Consider the following 21,018-nt stretch of genomic DNA (forward strand, 5'->3'; position numbering starts at 1 on the left):
GATCCATTTCAGAAAACTGTTGTTGTTGCTGCTGAAGAAATGAAAAAAATTTTTTGATCAATTTATTAGGAACTCGAATATATATCTCACTCGATCAACGATATATCGCGCGAAACGATTCAGCATCTTCGCCTTCTCTAAATCCAAGTTTAGATATATTCGTGATAGAGGGGCACGACTATTTTCGTTTACCTTCGACGGTTCGTGCCAATGCACGAACACTGGGTGCGACAGTGATTTATCCGTCTCCGTTCATACGGAGACGGCGAAATCCGCGTGTGCCAGAAAGAAACCTCGTTGTGACAAGCTTGAACATCCCTCAGTGTCACGAAAGAGGGTGTTTGCACGCCCGGAACAAGAACGACGTGGTCGTTGATCGACGAATAAATCGAGGAACAGACGATGTCCTCTATCCTCATTGACATATCACGAATCCACGAATCTTTTCGATCACTGCGCACAGAATCTGATTCGATAGTACTTTTACGATAGTTGTGTGTAGTAGAGTATTATTCGAATATCAAACATTGTGAATTGAAGATGTTGAGAAGTTAAACGTTATTGCGAATGAATTTTGAAAAGGCTTGGAAAATAATTGTGCGATGAATTTTAAGGAAGCCTCTGAGAATAATGTGTAAAGATGAATTGTTATAAGGATTTTAAATATTAATTAGTGTGATCCCTTAAATATCAGTGGATTCGAAGAAAAGTATTTTGACAATTAATGTAATTGTATTTTAGTTTGTGAAACTTTGTGAATTTGAAATTGAAAATATTGAAGGTATAAAGATATTAAACGTTATGAATGAATTTTGATAAAGCTTAGAAAATAGTTGTGCAATTAATTGCAATAAATTGCAAAAAATGCAATAAATTTAAGAAACGTTTGAAAATAATACGTGAAGATGAGTTATTATAGATATTTCAAATATCAGTGAAATTTTTAGAAAAAGTTTCTGAATAACTAATGTAAAGTTGCGTTTTAAAAATTCATATATTCGAATTTTGTGAATTTAAAGAATTGAAGATGTTGAAAATTTGAGTATTGTGAGTTTGTGAAGTGTAGTGAATTTTAAAAAGTCTCTGAAAATAATGTGTAATTGGTGAAATTACAGAGAATAGCTTTTGAATAATTAATGTGAAATGTTTTCACGTTATTCATATATTAAACATTATGAATTCAAAGATAAAACTTTAATGTTAAAGGTATAAATATATTAAACGTTATTTGTATATTAAATAGAAGTGAAATTTTGAGAAGATATTTTGAATAATTAGAGTAAAATCATATTACACGCATTCTTTTAATAGAGCATATTAAATTTGAAAGGAAAGCTTTTTAATCATTCAAATATCATCAATTATAATGTATATATATAAAGTTTTGAAATAAGTAAGAGATTCATTCATTGATAAATTAGGTAATCAAATTCTGATCATCAGTGAACGTATTAACTTTCGTAGTTTAAATTATTCGATTTGATTGATAGGTTGTTTCTGACATGTTGTAGGCTATATTGTCTTGTTTTGTAGTTGGCTCGATTTGTAAATTGTAACCATTTCAAGTTTAATTCGATTGTCGAAAATTTGGTTTTGAAATTTTTCTTTAAATATTTCTTTATTTATTGATCATTTTTAACAAATATAACACAGAGATGAGAAATATGTATAAGCTGATAAACATTCGTAAGTTGTAGTTGCAGGTTTGATTTTTCCATTCTTGATTCGATATAGATGATTCTAATTTTTAGGAAAGTGTTAGAAAAATATTGTATTTATAGTGACATTACCTGCCAATTATAATCTCGTTGAATCTCGTTTGATTCGATTATTAAGAACGTGAAAAAATTTTAATGATTTTTCTGTGATTGTTCTTTCTATCGTATTATCTATTATTATCCCAATGAAGCGAGATGATATGTTAATGATTGGATTGACGTGTTTAGTAGTGAATTCTGTTTCCTTTTAATTTTTTGATTTATTTTATATAATCAATTAAGAAGAAAAATAATTTAATATATAATAAATTTTAAAAATTTACTTTATATATATATATATATATTTGAACTATCTTTTTAAAGTATAGAAATGATTTATAGATCTGACAATTGACATTTTATTTATTAATCATTTTTGAAAAATTTATGTGGAGATTCTTTAACTCTTTGTTAATTAATCATTTCCTCAGATTCATTATTCAATCAAATCAAATTAATTGTTATATTTGTGATATCGCCAATACAATCATTATGAATCATGATAGTAGTCATTGCATAGCAACATGATGCCAAAAATGCTTTTACGTGATATCTCTCAGTGTGAATGTTATTGGGTGCCAGGCTGAACTATAATATATATTTTGATTAATTTGATTTCTATTTATTATTAATAATTTATTGTTGATTATTTATTAAATTCATAAATTAGTAATTTTTTAAAAAATTTCTAAATAAATTAAATTGATCAACATACAAATCTAGAAAATATTATTAATTTTTTTATTAATAATTTTCCACATATAGACATAGAAAATATTAAAGTTGAAACTTCAATCACTAATATTTCACGTGTTATATTATTGTATATAATAATTGTAATTAGTTAATTATTTTCTATCAAATCATTCGTTACTTTGGTTTTAATTAGCATCATTTAATTTTATTTTGCACTCTATATTTTCCACGATAAAAATTATAAAGCATCTTTATAATATGGTATCGTGTATAGAATGCAAATAAAAATTGAGTAATCTGATTAAAGAAAAATTTATTCAATTCTTATATAATTCAATTTTTAATCATAAAAATAGAAGTTAAATTATTTGCAAATTTTATCATACTCTTTATCTTGATTTATTTATAATTTTAATGAAAAATATTTAAAGCAACGATTCTCCTTTTTTTATCAATGTTCAGATATGATAATTTAGGATATTAAAAGATTATCCACGAAAAAGAAAATTATTTAAAATACAATTATAAAAATATATCAAGAATTTTCACGATAAAAGTCATATTATTTTAATCTTTTTCTTTTTTTTTTTTGGATTTTACGTGAATAAAATTGATCGATAGCGTATCAATTAAAAATACATTTTATCATGATATTATCAAATTACAAGATAACGATAATTGTCTGTTCGATTGGCTTTGATTTTTTAATTTACTTTCCAGTAAGCAATCGAATGCGATACACAATATTTTTAAATCGTGTCTAGTAAAATTACAATTCGTATATAGACTGCGGATGTTTATGTATTTATGCAAAATTTAAATGTAAAAAAAACTCTGCTGAATGCACTTTGATATTCGAAGAAGCATAAAATGATATCTGAGACTTAGAGCAAATCTTATAAATTTTATTTCGCATAAACATCCGCGGTCTATTCATATACCAGTGTTTAAACTATTCTTTACGTGTAAATTTTCCAACGGCGTATATGTTATTTTTATTGCAAAAACCATTGCGATTTTTTATTTCAATTTCATGAGTTTCAATTTCGCGATAACAATTCTCGCGCATACATTTTGATGAGAAAAATTCTCGAAACTTTTATCTATTTCAACAAATATTTATTTATTCACCGATATTGATGTGATTCGTTTTTAAAGCATGGATATGAATACATTTATGCCAAAAATTTTTTTGTCAATATTTAAAACGTTTTCTAAAATTTTTAGTTGTAGCTAGACCGTGGATTTTTATGCGTATTTATGGAAAATTTGAAAATGCGCATTGCAAAAAAAGCACAGAATATTCAAAGCAAAGTGATATTTAAAAACCTTTCGATTTTATCTTTATGATGGTGAAATCTCTTATTTTTGTCGCATAATCGCAACAATTTTTGTTAAAAAACAAGATTAATTAATAATATCTTCAATGTTATATTTCATCCAAAGAAGAAAAAAATCAAGAAGAAGACAATGTTATTTAACGTGACGTCGTTACAATGGTTCCCTTTTGACAAATATTATTACACGATATTTAGCTTCAAGATGGAAAGAGATTTGACACTGTAATCCTCTGACGAATGGAATGGAAGATTTCTTTTCTCTTCTAATTAATTAAAATCATCCATATTAGGAAAAATATTATATCTCACGATTTGCTTCGTGTTACGAAATAACTTTCGATTGTACACGTTGATTGATAAGATAAGATCAATAATTCTTTATATTACGTGTTTATATGTGCAGCAACAGAACGATAAGTACCGGACAGTGTGGACGAGGTATGAAATAATTGTTAATGGGAAACGAAATTAAATGATCAGCCAGTGATCGATCGAAGGAAATTATAATTGATTATAAAGAGTAATAATTTGAAGAACGAGTGGTTGATCGCAATTAGAGACGAAGATTCGCGTGTCGAAAGAGTATGTTACTTGTGTTTAACCTCGATTTTCGAACGATGAACATCGGTAATTTCATTAAGTTCGTGTAAAGAGGAAACACGAGGCAACGATCCAACGATTTGTGTACGCTTGATTTCTCAGGGAAAATCTATATAAGTCGGATATGTAACACGGATATGAGACCGTCAACGATGCATGACAAAAATGTTGCGTTTAAAGCTTGTTCACTTGCATGATGTCGTACGGAATTGAAGTGTGTTCTTGGATATCGTGAGTATTGATTATTCCGGTTATATTAAAATTATGATTAATTAACTCGTCCCAGAGCGATGAGAATAAAGTAAAAATATATTTTCCAGAATGTATAATTTATCTAAGAAGAGAGAGATTTTTTTTATTGTTTTTCAAGGAGAATTGTAATCGATACTCTATTTCCATGAAACAACATCGACTTTCGTAGAAAATATAAGAAGAAATTCTCCGTAGGAAAAAGAAGATTTGTATCAATCACGAGTGAAATTAATAAAAATATTGTTTTCTATGCTTAATCATCCGATCTTCACGAAGATTCAATTATCTAGATTTTTCTAGAAAGACGAAAGATTTTTCACGGGAAGAAGGAAACTTATATCAACAATAAGCGAAAGAAAATAATTGTATTTCAATCTGTAATTCTCTATATTTAGAATTTAATCTATCCAAGAAGCAGTATCAATCATTTTATACAAAATATAGAAGATAAAAGTATAGCGCAATAACACAAAGAAAAGAGTATAAAAAACGTATAATCGAATCGAATAAAGAAACGTTAAAATTTTATCTTTTCCAAGATAATTGCGCAATCGAATTTCCATAAATTAATGGGAAATACCAAATTATTTTCAAGTAACGCTGTAACACGAGAACATCTCCCCTCGAGGATTCGATTCGTTCTATATCTTTCACATTTTTTTTTATTCTATTTTATTCTCGAACGTTTTCCATAGATATGAAGAACGAAATGGTGAGGGTAAGCAACGTTTACTCGTTTAGAAGTTTCTTGGATGTTGTTTCTCAGAGTTGCCTCGATCATATCGTGTCAAACTGTTCGAAATGGTGTCATTCTGTCTAGATAAAACGTAATAAAGATTGAAACTTCTCTCTATCTGAACTAAATGATTTGAATATAATTGGACATAAAAGTTTTTAACAAAGACATTTTTGAAATTTTTATATTGACAAATAAAAGTGATGATTATTTGTGGGTGCACAAATGTGATCTATATGATGAAGATTCTCACCATTGAAATTTGTAACATTTTCATTTGGATTTTCCAAGAAGTGATAAGGAATAAAATATCTTTATTTCTATTAATGATTTATTTATCGTTAATATGGTTTGTTAAAGTTAAATATAATTTTTAAAATTACAATGTAAACGTAATTTTACATTGAATAAAAATTTAGTTTCTATTTCGAAGCATATATATATATATACAGATACACAGCTTCGAGAATCGTTACCTCGTTGAATGACGTGATAAATTGTACTAACGAGAAATAAATTATGATTGTGTAATTTGTAAATCGTGCGAATTGTTTCGTAAACGTGAACGATTGCACGTGATTTAAACGTCACGTGAAAGATTATTAACTTTTATCGATTTGAATGAAAAACTTGAAAAAGAGAAATGTTTTGATGCAAATGAATTAACAATAAATATTGTCGAAGAATATTTTATAGCTTGTAAAATCTATTGAATTACTTGATCATAAAAGACAATTAATTTTTATATATATATATATATATAAAAAAAAGAATTGCATTGCAAGTTTGAAATGAAATGAAAAAAGGCTGCATTGAGTAAAAAAAGATTGATGAAAAGAAGATCTAGTGTTTGAACGATGACTTTATCGATGACTCTGGTGCCAATTATAATTATCATTATTAGAATATGAGAGTATTTCCTGACATTGACCTGCTTTCTATGGAATACGCGAATGAGAGAAGCAATTTATTGAATTCTAATCGGGAAAATGCCGCGTCTCTCTCATCCCTGGTTCCACAGGGATTGGCACGAAGTTACGGATCATTTTCTTCTTATCAACAGGTGATACAATCGATCTGGAACAGAAGCAAACAGGTACAGAAAAAATAACGCCGATAAAATATGTTTAATCAATCTATTCAAATGAATAATTATTTACTTGACAAAGGAAGACAATTACACGATATTTCTTCTTTTTTTAATTTTCTTATTTAAGAAAATTATTATTCTTATTATTATTATTTATAATGAACTTTTGTATTGAATGTTTTGTTTGGAACGGCACATTTTTCAACTAACATTGAAAAATATATTATACTGGGAAAATTTTATAATATTTTTTCAAGAAATGGAATCTTAACAAATCTTGATTTCTGGAATTCAGTGATCTATAGCCAAGTATGTATTACAGTGATGTATGATAATTTTTTTCTGCTTGAAAAAAAATTAAATTTTTACTTTTTTATTCTTTCTCCGTATAAATTGTTTTAATGGTGTCGCAATATTTTTTTTTAAAAACCATAGAAATTAAATTTCTGAAATTGTGGATTGAGAATGATGATCTAAAATTAGATCGAGTTTTTATTTCGAGCAGATAAATTTCAACGAATTCTAAGCTAGAGGATTTCAAAGATTTTCCATAGGTGTGCCAATTCTAAGATGATGTAATATTTTATATTCTTTACGGTTCGTTTGTATTTATATATATATATATATATATATATATATAAGCTATAAGTTGAATGTTATATTTACTTCATAAATATGAGGAAACCGGGGGCAAGATTTTGAATTGAATTAAACGAAAACGATTTAGTGTCGTTTTGTCAGTTTGCCTGGACAACGTGCCAACATTTTTCGACGTGTCTCGAATGAAGAATGATAGATGCAACAGTGTCTTTAAACGTTTCCCGTACACCTTGAATCGCGTTTAGATTCAATTAACACGATTTATTCGTCTATGAAATTTAGAACGATTAATTGCACGTACGCACGTGAAGTTAAATTGATCGAATTAGTGTTTTAAGATTTTTCATTTTTTTTCTTTCTTTCTTTCTTTTTTTTCTTTAATTCTTTTTTCAATTTTTCTCGACTTTCTTCTCTTTTATTCATTATTATAATATGATCTTTTCCAATTATTTTCGGATCGATCAAAATTTTGTAATCGAATGACATAAATACATGTAAATACATGAAAAAATATGACATATGATATATATTTACATTTTTTAATGGCCGCAACTGTATGATGTTCCATTATTTCAATAAATGAAACCAGATACTGATCTTTATTACTCACCAGTTGTGACGTTCCAATATTTGCTCTCCTCCGCGACTTTTTGCCGCCTTCCTGATCAATTTACAATAGTCAATTCATGGAGATAACGTGAATAAATAATTGATTCTAGATCTTTATCTGCTAAATGCAAAAATCGAGTGTTCACCTGCTATCATATTAACAGTGTAAATTTCCATAAATAATTTTTTAAAAAAATAATCTTTAATCGAGATATCGTAGAAAGAAAATTTAAAATGTGAAAAATATAATCATCCGTGAAAGTTATCAAAAGTATTATCCAGAAGAGAAAGTGGGATTTCTAAAAATTGTAAGATATTTAAATAGATAAAATCGCGCCATGGATGGAAAAGCACGAAATGGAAAATTCGAGGAAAAAGATTAACGTTGGAATTAAAATGTCACGTTTCCCAAGCGCATATTTCTTTTTATAAGGTCTAGCAAACGACATATTGTACACAATTGATTAGTTTGTTGAGTGCTTTAATTGGCCCAAGTGCTGTGAGTAGTGCAAGGACGCGCAGTCTCTTCGCCTAGTTCTATAGAGTAAAAGTATTTTTCTAACTGAAAGTTTCTCTGAAGGTTATTCTGCTCTCCTTAGTTGTTGCATTAACGTTTGCATTCGTAATTTTATTTTAATCGATACGTAATTGCACTCTTTGAAATTGATCATATCGTATATCGTATTTTTTTAAATCATTATAATAAATATGAAAAAAAACTTTCGAGAAATTGTTTATCTTTATTGGTTTTAATTACAATGTTTTAAAAATTCTAAAAATTTGAATCGTTTACGAATGATATGATAGAAATAAATTTTAATATAAAAAGGAAAAATGATGAAAGAAAATGATGACAAAACTTCAAAATTTTTGAAATATTGGATAGAAAATTTGAATTTTGATTGATGAAAGAAAGAACTTTATTATTGTTACTGATTCAAAGATTAATCGATGAAATTTTTTCTTAAATTGTTACATTGCTGTCGCGATTAAAGAGCATAAAAAGACTATGCGCAACAATTGCATGATTAGACTTGTACTTATCGTGGAATGCAAACGAATGAAAGAAATCTCTGTTTGACAAATTTACCATCCAATATTGCATTCTTAACAACAATGGAGTATCTTTATTTAAACGTACAATGTTTGCGCATTGAAAAATAACAAATGGCTCGTATTTTTTTTTTTTTTTTAAATTTATCGCATATTTTTACTTTTGTTCCATTCTTCGATTCAAAAGGAATGATCAAAATTTGTCCACTCTTTTTCTTGAAAGAAGAATTCTAATCTGTTATTATACAAATTAGGATATTTAAACGCATAGCTTTTATGAAATAGAAAAATAAAATTAAAAAATTATCAATTTATACGTATCGCAAAATAATTAAAAGAATACATCTTATTCTCTCTCTATAAATTCTTCGTAATTTTTTCGGATTTTTTTTTTATTTAAAGGAAAAAATTTGTGGCCAAATGATTACAACACTATTATACGAAACGTATGAATTTCAGACTAAATATCGCGAAAATCGAATAAATTATTTTTTGATTGTACAACACAATTTCTAAAGTACTTAAACATGATAACATTCTAAATATAAAAGACAAAACAATTATGAATAACACTGAGATGTTTGAGTTACAGCGTGCGAAGATAATAAAAAGGAAAATAATTTATTTCTGCGGATAGATCGTTTATTCTCTGGATACTTTATGTTCCTTTGTAATACGAACACATTGTGTCGTAAGTGTGACGCATTCTACTATATCGGACAATTAGTAGTGTTTCGTGAAATGTCATTATGCACTTCAAAGTTAACCGATCTTTTCAAAAGATTAAATTTGAGAGAAGAGATAAAAAAAAAAAAAAAAATCTGCATAAGAAAAAAAATTGCAATCAACTTCTTTCCGGTGTCAATTAACAACAAATGTTAATGAAGCCTTTAACGATAGAAAGATATAAGGAAATAAAGAACCGTTTGTAAAACTTGTGCTCTCGCGTTCTAAATACAGCTGCGAATAATCAAGACTTGGAATTAAAGGATATTAGAATTATTTCTACTAAATGAATTCATCAATAAACTCGTCATAAGATTCGGTGAATGAAAATTTCTTATTTTTTTTCTCTTCCTATTGAATTATTATATACACAATTTTTATCGAATCTATAAATAATCAATTCAAGCAAAATTAAAGATAAGAAGCGTCGATAATGTTCATGTTTTTTTTAAAAATTCACTTTAATTTTTATTGACAAAAATCTTTTTCTAACTAGAAAGTAAAATAAAAATTTATTTTCTTGCATTTTTCTTTTCTAGGGTAAAAGAAGACAAAATTCTTTATTCGAATTAAAAATCAAATTACGTCGATACCAGGAATGAGAAAGATCCCTCGATCAGGAAGATTCCCGCTATCAGCTGGTATTATATAGCGTAATCAAACGAAATTTACTACGGTCAGTCTTAAATGGCTAAATCAATTTATTCGATTACGTCACACAATACGATTCTCCGTGTTCTCGGCACCTATATAACGATCGTCCCTCTATCGAATCCGACGACCTTTTGTGTCGTTCGATTTTCAATCTTCCCCGTTTACGATATTTTCGTCCTTCTCGCGTGACGCGCGAATCAATGAATAACGCTCCCGCGAATTTCCTCGTTTCGAAATTCTTCGAATATAGTTTTGTATTAAACAGTGCATGGATTATTGAGAATTGAACGTTTTTAGAAATAAAAAATAAAAAAAAAAGTTTGTAAAACTTTTAAAAATATACAAAATATGATTATGTTTTAAGAATGAAAAGATAGAAATTTATGAAATTTCTATTCAAGTTCCATTTCTTTAATCAGGTTCATAAAGATTTGATTCTGCGTAAAGATTCATACTCATAAGTAATTAAAAAGATCAAGACCAAAGATGAATGTTAATTATATTTGTGATATTTTTGGGAGAATCGATGAATGTAAAAAAAAACAAAAGTCGGTCGAAGCTTATTTATTAAATTGTTATATATTAATTTAAGATTGATAAATAATATAATTATTTTTATAATCCAAAGGAATATATTTATTATTTAATCATTTAATATTATTCCATGAAATCTACGCAATTGGATTAATAATTTTATTATTATTCCAAAACAAGAATATCTCATCACGAATATCCAGATTATTCAGATTACCACTTATTTTGTTCATTTCAATATTTTCTAACGAAATGTTCGACAATAATTGCACTGTTATATACAAGATAAATAATATTCGAAAAGAAATATTTCAAAAAGATTGTAAAAGCTTCGGCCATTCAAAAATCTTCACTCTTTCCGTCGAAAAGAATGGGGCGTGTTTCACATTAATGCGAAATAAAGATCTGTACAAACTCATAGACCACTTAATAACTAACTAAAATGCATACGCATTACATTTGGTGTTATACCAGTAGCAGGGTTAATCAAATGGCTTTCCGCAAACAATAGTGTACCAACGTGGATGACGAGTGGTGCACGACGAGAGAGCACGTTGTTAATACACGCGATTCCGCACGAGTTGTGTACACGACTTTAAAGATCCTACGTCGGATATATAAATGTCGCACGATATGCCAGGCGATGCTCTTAACCGATCTGTTGGCGTCGCGGATCGCACGCGTTTCCCAGTGGATCTCGTGCGTTTTCAAGAAGTCATAAGTAGAGGTGCGCTCGTTGCGAGGAGGTGACGAAGGAGGAGAAGGAGGATTGGAAAAAAAGGGGGAGAGGGATGACGACCAGAAATTTGGAAAAGATGCTAAGGCTCACCACGTTGTCGAGGGTCCGTCTTTTACGGTATTGAATATATTAAATGTCGATGAAGGAAATATAATTTTGGATTTTATAGGGTTTATATTTTAGTCCACTGTACAGTAGTCGATGGAAGATGTTTTGTTGTAATTCTTGCTCTAGTAGGCTGGTTTGATGTAATAAGAACGAGATAGATGATGTTTTATCGTATTTTTATAGAAAGAATATCTAGAATAGATATACAATAGAATATCTGTGGCATTGATCATGTAGAGTATTTGATTGAGAAGCTATTCTTTGTAAGGTATTGATCGTGACTTTAAAGTTCACAAGATGTAAAACAGATAGATTATATTTTATTGTGTATTTTTGTTTCTATAGAAAGTAATGCTTTCTTTTTGTTTAAGGCTGTTGGAGAATATTGTAATATTGAAACTTGGATTTTGTAAAATTTACGATGATACTGAATAATGGTGGTTTAAAATTCATAATATGGATATATTTTACAATTTATATGATGGAGAACAGTTTTATCTTTTTGATTATGGAATTGAATGTGGTTTAAGATTGATGGGATGGCAAATATTTTATTATATTTTGAATTTTATGAATGAATGTGATTTAAAGTTGAAAAATACCTGATCATATTTTCTGAATTCTGAACAGTTTATACTTTATGATATTGAACGTGGTTTAAATTTTATGAGATGGAGAATATCTTATCGTATATTTCCAAGTATAGGTGTTTAAAATGAATAGGATGGATGATATTTTATTGTACTTTGGATTTTATGGTTTCCTTTGATCGATTAAGGATTATTTTCATTTATGGATTTTCTCTTTTTAAAAAAACAGTCCTCTTATAAAAAATTTCAATGATCATTTGTATTAACATTATAACTTTTAATAACTTCTCAATGGTAAAATCTATTCCTTGAAAAGACTTATTTACGATCTGTCTCTATTGATCTAAGATCTTATGATACTTCCTTAGTTAGATAAATTAATCGATAAAGTAAGATGTTATTAAGAACTCGTGACTCATCTTTCACAATACAAATCGTTAAAATTCTTTACTTTTAAACATTGTCTTACAAATAACATATAAATTTACAGAATTTTATTAGGGAATGAAAGAAACGAAATAAAAAAAATTCTTACAACGTGATATATTCATCATTTTAATTTCCTACATATTTATCATCAAAAAAATTGTAAATTCAATTTCATCCACACTATATACCATAATTTTTCAAAAAGTAATCACAAGTTTTTTTTTTTTTTATCAAAGTTATTCGATAAAAGAATTACAGGTCAAAGACACGAGATTCTAATATTTGAACAGATGGCCATATTCCATTGAGAATTGATATTGATATTCCACTTCTACATTTCCCTTTTTAAAGAATATTTCAAGGGTACATTTTTCCTACGTATTTATTTATGCATAGTAATCTTTATCTCGGATTTTCGTTGGAGCACATCGAGAAAAGAATGCCATGCGGAAGACCAAAGATGATCGCGTTAAGATCACGACCCATCATTTTCGAATCAGTATCGAGGAGGAGGAGGACGATGAAGAGAACAAAGAAGCGGAGGATCAAGCAATCGGAGAGATGGACAGAAAAATTTCCATCACGATAGAAACGGATTCCAACGTAACGATCGGTGGACAAGAATCTGGAATAAAAAATTTTTCGTTCGATCAGGAATCGGAATCTTCGTTTTCGATCGATGATCAATCACCGGATAAAATCTTGAACAAGGGCGTCCAAGAGGACAATTGGAACGAACGTGAGACACACTTGCAGAGGATAAGCGACTTTCATTTCGAAACATCGATCGAATCTGATAGCTCAGAGGGTCGAAACGATGATCGGAAGAAGAGAAAAATGGACGAGCTGGTGGATGAAAATTTTTCTGACGATTCTGGGAGAAGCAGGAAGCAGTTGGGGAAGATGCAAAATGACAGTTTGGAAAGCGATACACGATCTTCGGAAGTTACGAACGAGAATCGTGGAAGCTTTGGTTCCAGCAACGAGGTCTCTCCACCTTCGACCAGTTTTGAACAGAAGGGAAACGGCTTTGGCCCGATTTATTCGACGATCAAGTATTCCATCGAAGGATGCTCCTACGAGAATGCAAATTCGACCAACAAATTGGACCGCGTTGGTTCAATCTCGACCACCAGCTTCCTTCCTTTCGTTGAAATTTCTAATCCCGTTACCACCATTAAACGTCATGGATCTCTTTCCACGTATGAAACGAGATTATCGAGCATGAATTCCCCCGTTGAGCGCAAGAGGACTTACAGCACAAACGAGAAGATGTTGCAACATTTTAAGAAAGCGCTTCCTCGATCGAGCGAGAGGAAACAATCGATAACAACTACACCAGAAATCCAAGAGACATCCGCAATTGACCATCCAATTCTTTCTTCCGAAGTATCTCCCCTTCTAGTCAGACGTTGTTACAAATTCATGCCCACGTTTCCACCACACTCCTCGAATCTGGAAACTGGAGAAAATTCGCTCGAGACGAAAGATATCGTGACTAATAAATCGAGAAACGCAGAATCATCATCATCGTTCAACGTCGATCCAAATTCCAAAGATGAATCCTTGAAGATCGAAGAACTCGCCTATCCATCCATCCCTCGAGTCTCTCCACTTTTGCTCAGACGATATTACAAAGTCATGTCCACGCGTTCGTCCAGTCTGGACGAGATCTCGTCTAAAAACCACCAACCAGAAGAGGATCGAGATTCGTTCAATACGAAAGAACCTGTAATAACCGATAATCAAAGAACAAGATTAAGCGTTAAAAATTCAGAGGATGCGAATCGGTCAAACGCAGCTCAAAGAAGATCGACCTTGCCTATGATGAATACCGATCTAAAAGATGCACCCAAATCGCACCCAAATTATCAGGACGTGTTGTCGGGCACGAGCGTTAATCCCATCAGGCGATCAAGTATCGCCAGTGCGGCTATCTGCTCGAGTTTGGCTCCAAGTTTGGTCAGCGCGTGTCAAGGTATTCCAAACTGTTTGCTGCCCATCTCGGATGAGAAAGAAGTATCGAGCGATTCGCCTACGAATATTGGCGACCACGTATCCGGGAGAAGCGGTATCAGGTTGAAATTGCCGTTTCTAAAGATTCATATACCCGTACAGCAACCGGCGACTAGCTGGTCGGGCTCGAAGGAGGAGGATGTTGGCCATCATTATTCGCATCATCATCATCACCATCACCATCATCACCACGTGTTCCCGCATTTTCATGTACCCACGTTTACGTTCACCGCGACGGCCACCGATGGCGCCGAATCCGGCCGGAAGTTCAACTTTGGGATTCGAAGGCAGTCGCAGATGGTTAGTTAGCGGTTTTTGACGAGTGTTCGTTCCTTCGAGATGGGAAGGAGCAGCTTTGATTAACGAATCGGGATTATTCATCGAGTGATCGCAGGCTTTTTTTCGCGTTTGTTTCGAGGTTTCCAATGTCGATTGTTTTTGATTGCAATCGAATTTTGATATCAAATAATAATAATAATAATAATAATAAATAAGTAAAAGGTACAATCTATACCTGGAAACCTGAAACATTAATGTGTTTTAAAAATTTTTTAAAAATGCTGTCTCATTTGCACGAAAATCGACGTACGGCTCGATCGTTCGTTGAGAAGGAATCCATTGCAAAAAAAAAAAGAAAAGCTTTCCAAAGGCAGATTTTAAGGCAAACGTAAATATGACACGTATGCTTTAAAAGATGGGCTAAAGGATAGATTTTTGATCGATGTTTGTTTAAAATGGAGATTATGGTGATCGTGTTTTCGTTATCTTCCATTTTTTAAATAATCGACGCTTATTTCTTATAAATATTTAAATATAGAAGAATATTCAACAAACGTATATTCATACGTCGAACATCTTGTTTCTTGTTTAATTTTTTGCATTCGATCATTTTATTTTTTCTTTGTTGATTATTTTCGAAAATTGATTTCCATTGACGTATTATCGTTTTAATCAGAATTTCTTTAAAATTATAAATGCGAGATTAAAGACAATGAAATCGTAAAATCTCCATTCAATTATACGAGATATTACTCTTACTTACGAAATTTAGTTTCGCCATTTACACGATAACGTTTCATTATTTATCCTCGTTCTTTTAATTTATTAGCCAATTTAGATAAAACAAGGTATAGAATTTAATAATATCATAAACTTTTAGATAATAAGTAAATTTATATCTATTATAGTTATAAATTAATTATGATCTCGAACTTCTCGTGTTTTTTAAACGATTAAGTAAATTCTTTCGTGTAAAATTTACACTGTTAGATTAAAAATATTATTCATTCATTTTTTGCAATGTTGACTAATAAAAATATTTGATTGGATGGCATTACTGGAGATAACTTGTCTAATAAAATTTCGCCGGTCTCTCATCTTATCAGTTTCTATTTGCAACAACTATATTGTATTTATCCACGAGCAAGTTATTTTTTACGTCGTGCATTCGATGTAAGAAATACGTCAGTATATTTTATCAGGTGGATCCAGTGTGTATTTCAACGATTGAGATTTGTTTCGCATGGATTGATTGTATGTGAATGAAAATTTACGTGTATATGTGTGTGTGTGTGTGTGTGTGTGTGTGTGCGTGTGTGTGTGTGTGTGTGTACATTTTATCAAAGTACATTAACACTAAATCTAATATTTAATATATATTCTGTCTTATTTAATATGTAAAGCTATTTTGTACACGTTGCTTCTTAAATTTTGAAAGATTACAGACATTGGTATATCAAACTTACCTTAAAGCTTGAAGTATTAATTCTTTTCAATAGCAAATTTTAACAGCCTTTTAACTACAATCAAGCTTCAAGTTTGATTTATAATATAGAAAGTGCTTATTGTATATATGTATATAAAAAAGAACAATTTGCATATTTCATTTTTTGAAGTATTAAGGATTGAATAAATATTTCAATAAATTGATACTTATATCTTAAAATCTTAAATATTATTCAAATAATTATCTTTACTTTTTTAAAAATCTTATTTTAATCCTCGAAAAAAGGATAAAAATTTTACGGTTGAAAGGTTTTTACGAAAAATCGTTGCATAAAAATGTTATAACAATATCCCAACTACTTTTGTATCTTATCCTTTTTTTTATATTTTTCTTTCAATCAACGTTTCTGCTGTTTCTGATTCAATCTTTATCGTTGACCCATATTCCATTGTGTTCCCTTGAAATATGTATAAGCTCTACGTATACTTTGCCTCGCTCAGAAACCGTGAAAATTATTTGCAACCACTGTTCATGTGGTTCCATTAATCGAACAATAAAATTTTCGTAATTAATTTAATAATTTTTGTAATTAAATAAAAATCATTTTAAATATTCTGATAACTTTTTGATTGTTTTTCTAACACATTGTTAAATCATTTTTTTCTTTTTTGTTATAAAAAATCGATATAATAATACAGATTAAAAAGTGTATTGAACCATTTAAAAATACTAAAATACTAAAATATTTAAAAATATTATTTTTGATAAATCTTTGATTATAAATTTATTCGTCTCTTTTTATTATTATTATTTTTTTTTTACAGATTTTTGTTTATTTTCGATGTTAAAAATATTGTACGACTTATTTAATTTAACTTTTAATTTTATGACAACAGCTAATTGTTTCTATATAATTTTACGTTTTAAAATCAAGTTATCATAAAATTCTAAGTATATCTCAAATTTCAATATATTTATTAAATATATTTATTTATATATAATTAAAAAAATATCCAATACAAGTAAAATTTAATGTGATTTATTCCTCATTTGACTTATTTTTGGATTAAGATATAATTTTTGCAAATTGTGCCTCTACTCACACAATAATTAATTCGTTTTGCATCAGCTTCTAATTGGAGAACACGAAATTCTCCAATTTTTAACCATCTGCTGTAAATTCATTTTTAACGAGCCAACATTATTTTTCACAGACCTTGCATCGGACTGACTCGATGGTATCGCTCTGCTACCGATCTCTTGCCAGCTATATCACAGATGATAATCTCGCTGGTCTCCAAAATTTCCTCGAGAATAAAAGAGTGCAGATCGATGACCGAGACGAGGTAAAATATTATTAAAATAATCACTTTAATTCCGATTAAATTATTTTTCTTCAATTTCTCTTTTTTGTTCCACACGATAAACTACTTGTCTCATTTCTGAATCTCTATCTACTTCTGTATCTTTGCGTTAAGATGATGATGATAAACAAATTTTTTATTTTTTACGTAAATAAACTGAATCATTTTCTTAACATTTTCGTTCTTTTTTTCTAATCTATATAAAAGTGTAGTAAAATTTTTACACCTATAAATTTATATTAGTAATAATCGACAATCTCAATTGATTATAGATTACATAATTATCGAATTGAATTTCCAATGATCAGACTCTAGATAGTTCATCATTGTTCTTATAATAGAATGGTAGCACAGCCCTCATCCTTGCAGCAACTAAGGGGAAAATACATTTCGTGCGAGAGCTCATCAATCATGGAGCGGATGTCAATGCGGAGGACGGGGTTAGTATATCGTGTATTATATCATCTATGAAATTTTTAAACATTTCATTCAATTATACGGTTAATTTAATTTTTTCTTTTAGGATAATTGGACGGCGCTACTTTGCGCGGCCAAAGAAGGACACACGGATGTGTGCCTTGAATTACTCGAGCATGGTGCTGATTTGGAACACAGAGACATGGTAGAGTATTTTTTAAGCTTTTTTCCTCCTCTTTTATGATAAAAAATTTAATTATATTTGAATAATTTCATGGTTTAAAATTAGATTAATATCCACATGGTTAAATGAATAAAATTATTGATGATGATGATGATGATAATAATAATAATAATAGAAAGAAAATCGAAGAAAAAATAATATGGAAAATATTTTATTTTTAGGGAGGATGGACAGCACTTATGTGGGCGACCTATAAGGGTAAATCGCCGACGGTGACGATGTTGCTAACACGAGGGGCTGACGTCAATGCACACGGAAATTTTCATATATCTTCGTTATTATGGGCCGCAGGGAGGGGTTACCCTGACATTGTTAAGGATCTCATTGCTCATGGTGCTAAAGTCAATGTTGGTGACAAGGTAATTTATTTTTACTTTTTTTCAAGTTCAAGTACGATGTACTTTATAGAAATGAATAATTATAAATAGAAGAAAATCGATATTTTATGAGTTGTAATATTTTTTTTTTCCGTATATTTCTCATCGAAGTTACACTTATATAAATGCTACTTGTCAATTTTTAGTATGGTACTACGGCGTTGGTATGGGCATCACGCAAAGGACACGTAGAAATTGTAGATACACTTTTAAAATCTGGTGCTAATGTAGATACTGCTGGCATGGTATGTCTTCAATTCTAATATTTGTGTATGAATTAAGTGATAAATAAAGATTAAATTGATCGATTATTTTAAAGTTAGTTTTAATAAAATAAAATTCAATGAACAATGAATTTTAAATTATTTAGTTTAAATTAAGTATTAATGAAATTTTGTACACAGTATTCGTGGACAGCTCTTCTTGTGGCCACTCTTGGAAATCATGTGGATGTAGTATTACTTCTCTTGGAGCACAAGCCAAATGTGAATGCGCTAGATAAAGATGGTTGTACGGCCTTAGCAATAGCATGTCGAGAAGGGCATCACGAAATAGCAAATGCGCTTTTAAATGCTGGTGCTTATGTAAATATTCAAGATAGAGCTGGTGATACAAATCTGATTCATGCTGTAAAAGGCGGTCATAGAGGAGTGGTTGAATCTCTTTTAAAAAAATATGCTGATGTTGACATCGCCGGCAAGGTAAAGACATATTTATTTAAAAATAATTAATACGTCCAATTTTTATGAATAAAAATTATTTAAATATTAATGTTAAGTTATTTAAGTGTTTAATTATTTTTAACAACATTGATCATTGACATATCAGAATAATTATTTAAATTTTACAAATATTTTAGGATAAAAAAACAGCAACTTATATAGCAGTAGAGAAAGGAAATATACAAATATTGAAGTTGTTACTAAATGCTAATCCAGATTTAGAGATTGCAACAAAAGACGGCGATACTCCGTTATTACGCGCAGTTAGATCACGAAACGCTGAGATCGTGCAATTATTATTAGATAAAAAAGCTAAAGTATCAGCCACGGATAAAAAAGGGGATACAGTATTACACATAGCTATGCGAGCAAGATCGAAAGCCATTGTCGAAATATTATTGAGAAATCCGAAAAATAGTCAACTACTTTACCGTCCAAATAGGCAAGGAGAGACTCCTTACAATATCGACATTAATCATCCAAAGACAATTCTTGGACAAATATTTGGTGCACGTAAGTTTGTTATTAAGTTATATTGTGGTGTAAATATAGTAAATTATGTAATAGAATAAATATATTAATGTTGAAATATTTGTTTTTTTTATAAAGTAAAATATTAATAGCGGTATATTTATTTTAGGACGTCTTAATACTAATGAGGACAATGAAAATATGCTTGGTTACGATTTGTACAGTAGTGCATTAGCGGATATCCTTAGCGAACCATCATTATCGACGCCTATAACTGTTGGTCTTTATGCAAAGTGGGGTTCGGGGAAATCATTTCTGTTAAATAAGTTAAGAGGTAATATTTGCCATAATTCATAAGACATTGTGAGCGATTATTTTACATTTTATAAAATACTTATATACTAATAATAATTTTTCAGAGGAAATGAAAAATTTTGCGCGTCAATGGATAGATCCTGTATTTCAATTTTCTTTCTTACTCTTTATTGTAGTAACTCACGTATCTTTATTAGTGGGTATTACGATAGGTCTTGCTCTTCAATCATGGATTGTTGGTCTTGTCTGCGGTATAAGTCTTATTTTTATTACGTATATTTTTTTGATACTTGTTTGGTATGCTAATAAAAGGTAAGATTGTAAATCTAAAAACCTATATTTTATATAGTTTTTCAAAGTTTAATTTTTAAATATTTCAATCGTAGGTACGATTGGTATTGGCCATACAGTTTTACAGTAGCTCTAACTACAAAATTAAATTCATTGAAATTACTGTTACAAGTAATTTTTTGCCATCCTCCTGGTGGCCAAGTTCATGATGGTGTTACTGTTCAACCAATAAAATTCTATTTCACTGATCAGACCCGAGTCGGTACGACTGCTGCCGGAGAGAATGCAGTAGTACAAATGGTAGGATCTCTTTATGACTCCATCGAAAATGATTTTGGTTCTTTATCTACACGACTGTACAGAGCATTCAGACCAAAACCAGATAAATCAAGAACAACGTGGAAATGGAGGCATCTTTGTTGTTTGCCATATATAGTTATATTTGAATTCTGCTTTTGCAGTTTACTTGTTGGTATCTCTGTACTTACAGTCTACCTCATCGATATTTCTAGCAGTGAGTGAGTATAAAATAAAATGTGATTTTTCAGAAAAAGCAAATTAA

General features: G+C 29.9%; 1 protein-coding gene and 1 long non-coding RNA gene across 6 annotated transcripts in view; both read left to right on the plus strand.

The window, feature by feature from the left end:
• Arms (Ankyrin repeat-rich membrane spanning) overlaps window positions 1–21,018 on the plus strand; it is a 38,542-nt gene that overhangs the window by 10,386 nt on the left and 7,138 nt on the right. For 2 of the 5 annotated variants that reach the window (XM_086908716.1, XM_086908713.1), the window contains 10 exons: window positions 17,470–17,601; window positions 17,961–18,059; window positions 18,143–18,241; window positions 18,442–18,639; window positions 18,804–18,902; window positions 19,062–19,358; window positions 19,517–19,892; window positions 20,020–20,184; window positions 20,270–20,477; window positions 20,552–20,974. In XM_086908716.1, coding sequence (XP_086764842.1) covers window positions 17,491–17,601; window positions 17,961–18,059; window positions 18,143–18,241; window positions 18,442–18,639; window positions 18,804–18,902; window positions 19,062–19,358; window positions 19,517–19,892; window positions 20,020–20,184; window positions 20,270–20,477; window positions 20,552–20,974 — 2,075 coding nt within the window. In that variant the 5' untranslated portion in view covers window positions 17,470–17,490. Of the gene's footprint in view, window positions 1–11,306; window positions 11,504–12,874; window positions 14,830–17,469; window positions 17,602–17,960; window positions 18,060–18,142; window positions 18,242–18,441; window positions 18,640–18,803; window positions 18,903–19,061; window positions 19,359–19,516; window positions 19,893–20,019; window positions 20,185–20,269; window positions 20,478–20,551; window positions 20,975–21,018 lie in introns of those variants that run through there. The other 3 variants (XM_086908714.1, XM_086908717.1, XM_086908712.1) reach the window with 3 other exon arrangements.
• LOC147657496 (uncharacterized) lies at window positions 368–6,025 on the plus strand. The gene is made up of 3 exons (XR_015292232.1): window positions 368–634; window positions 3,681–4,624; window positions 4,714–6,025. It is a non-coding gene; the product is annotated as an uncharacterized LOC147657496 (long non-coding RNA).

The sequence above is a fragment of the Apis florea genome, unplaced genomic scaffold (genome assembly GCF_048593485.1).
Source record: "Apis florea isolate Af1SG1 unplaced genomic scaffold, ASM4859348v1 contig_3081_pilon, whole genome shotgun sequence".
NCBI lineage: Eukaryota > Metazoa > Arthropoda > Insecta > Hymenoptera > Apidae > Apis > Apis florea.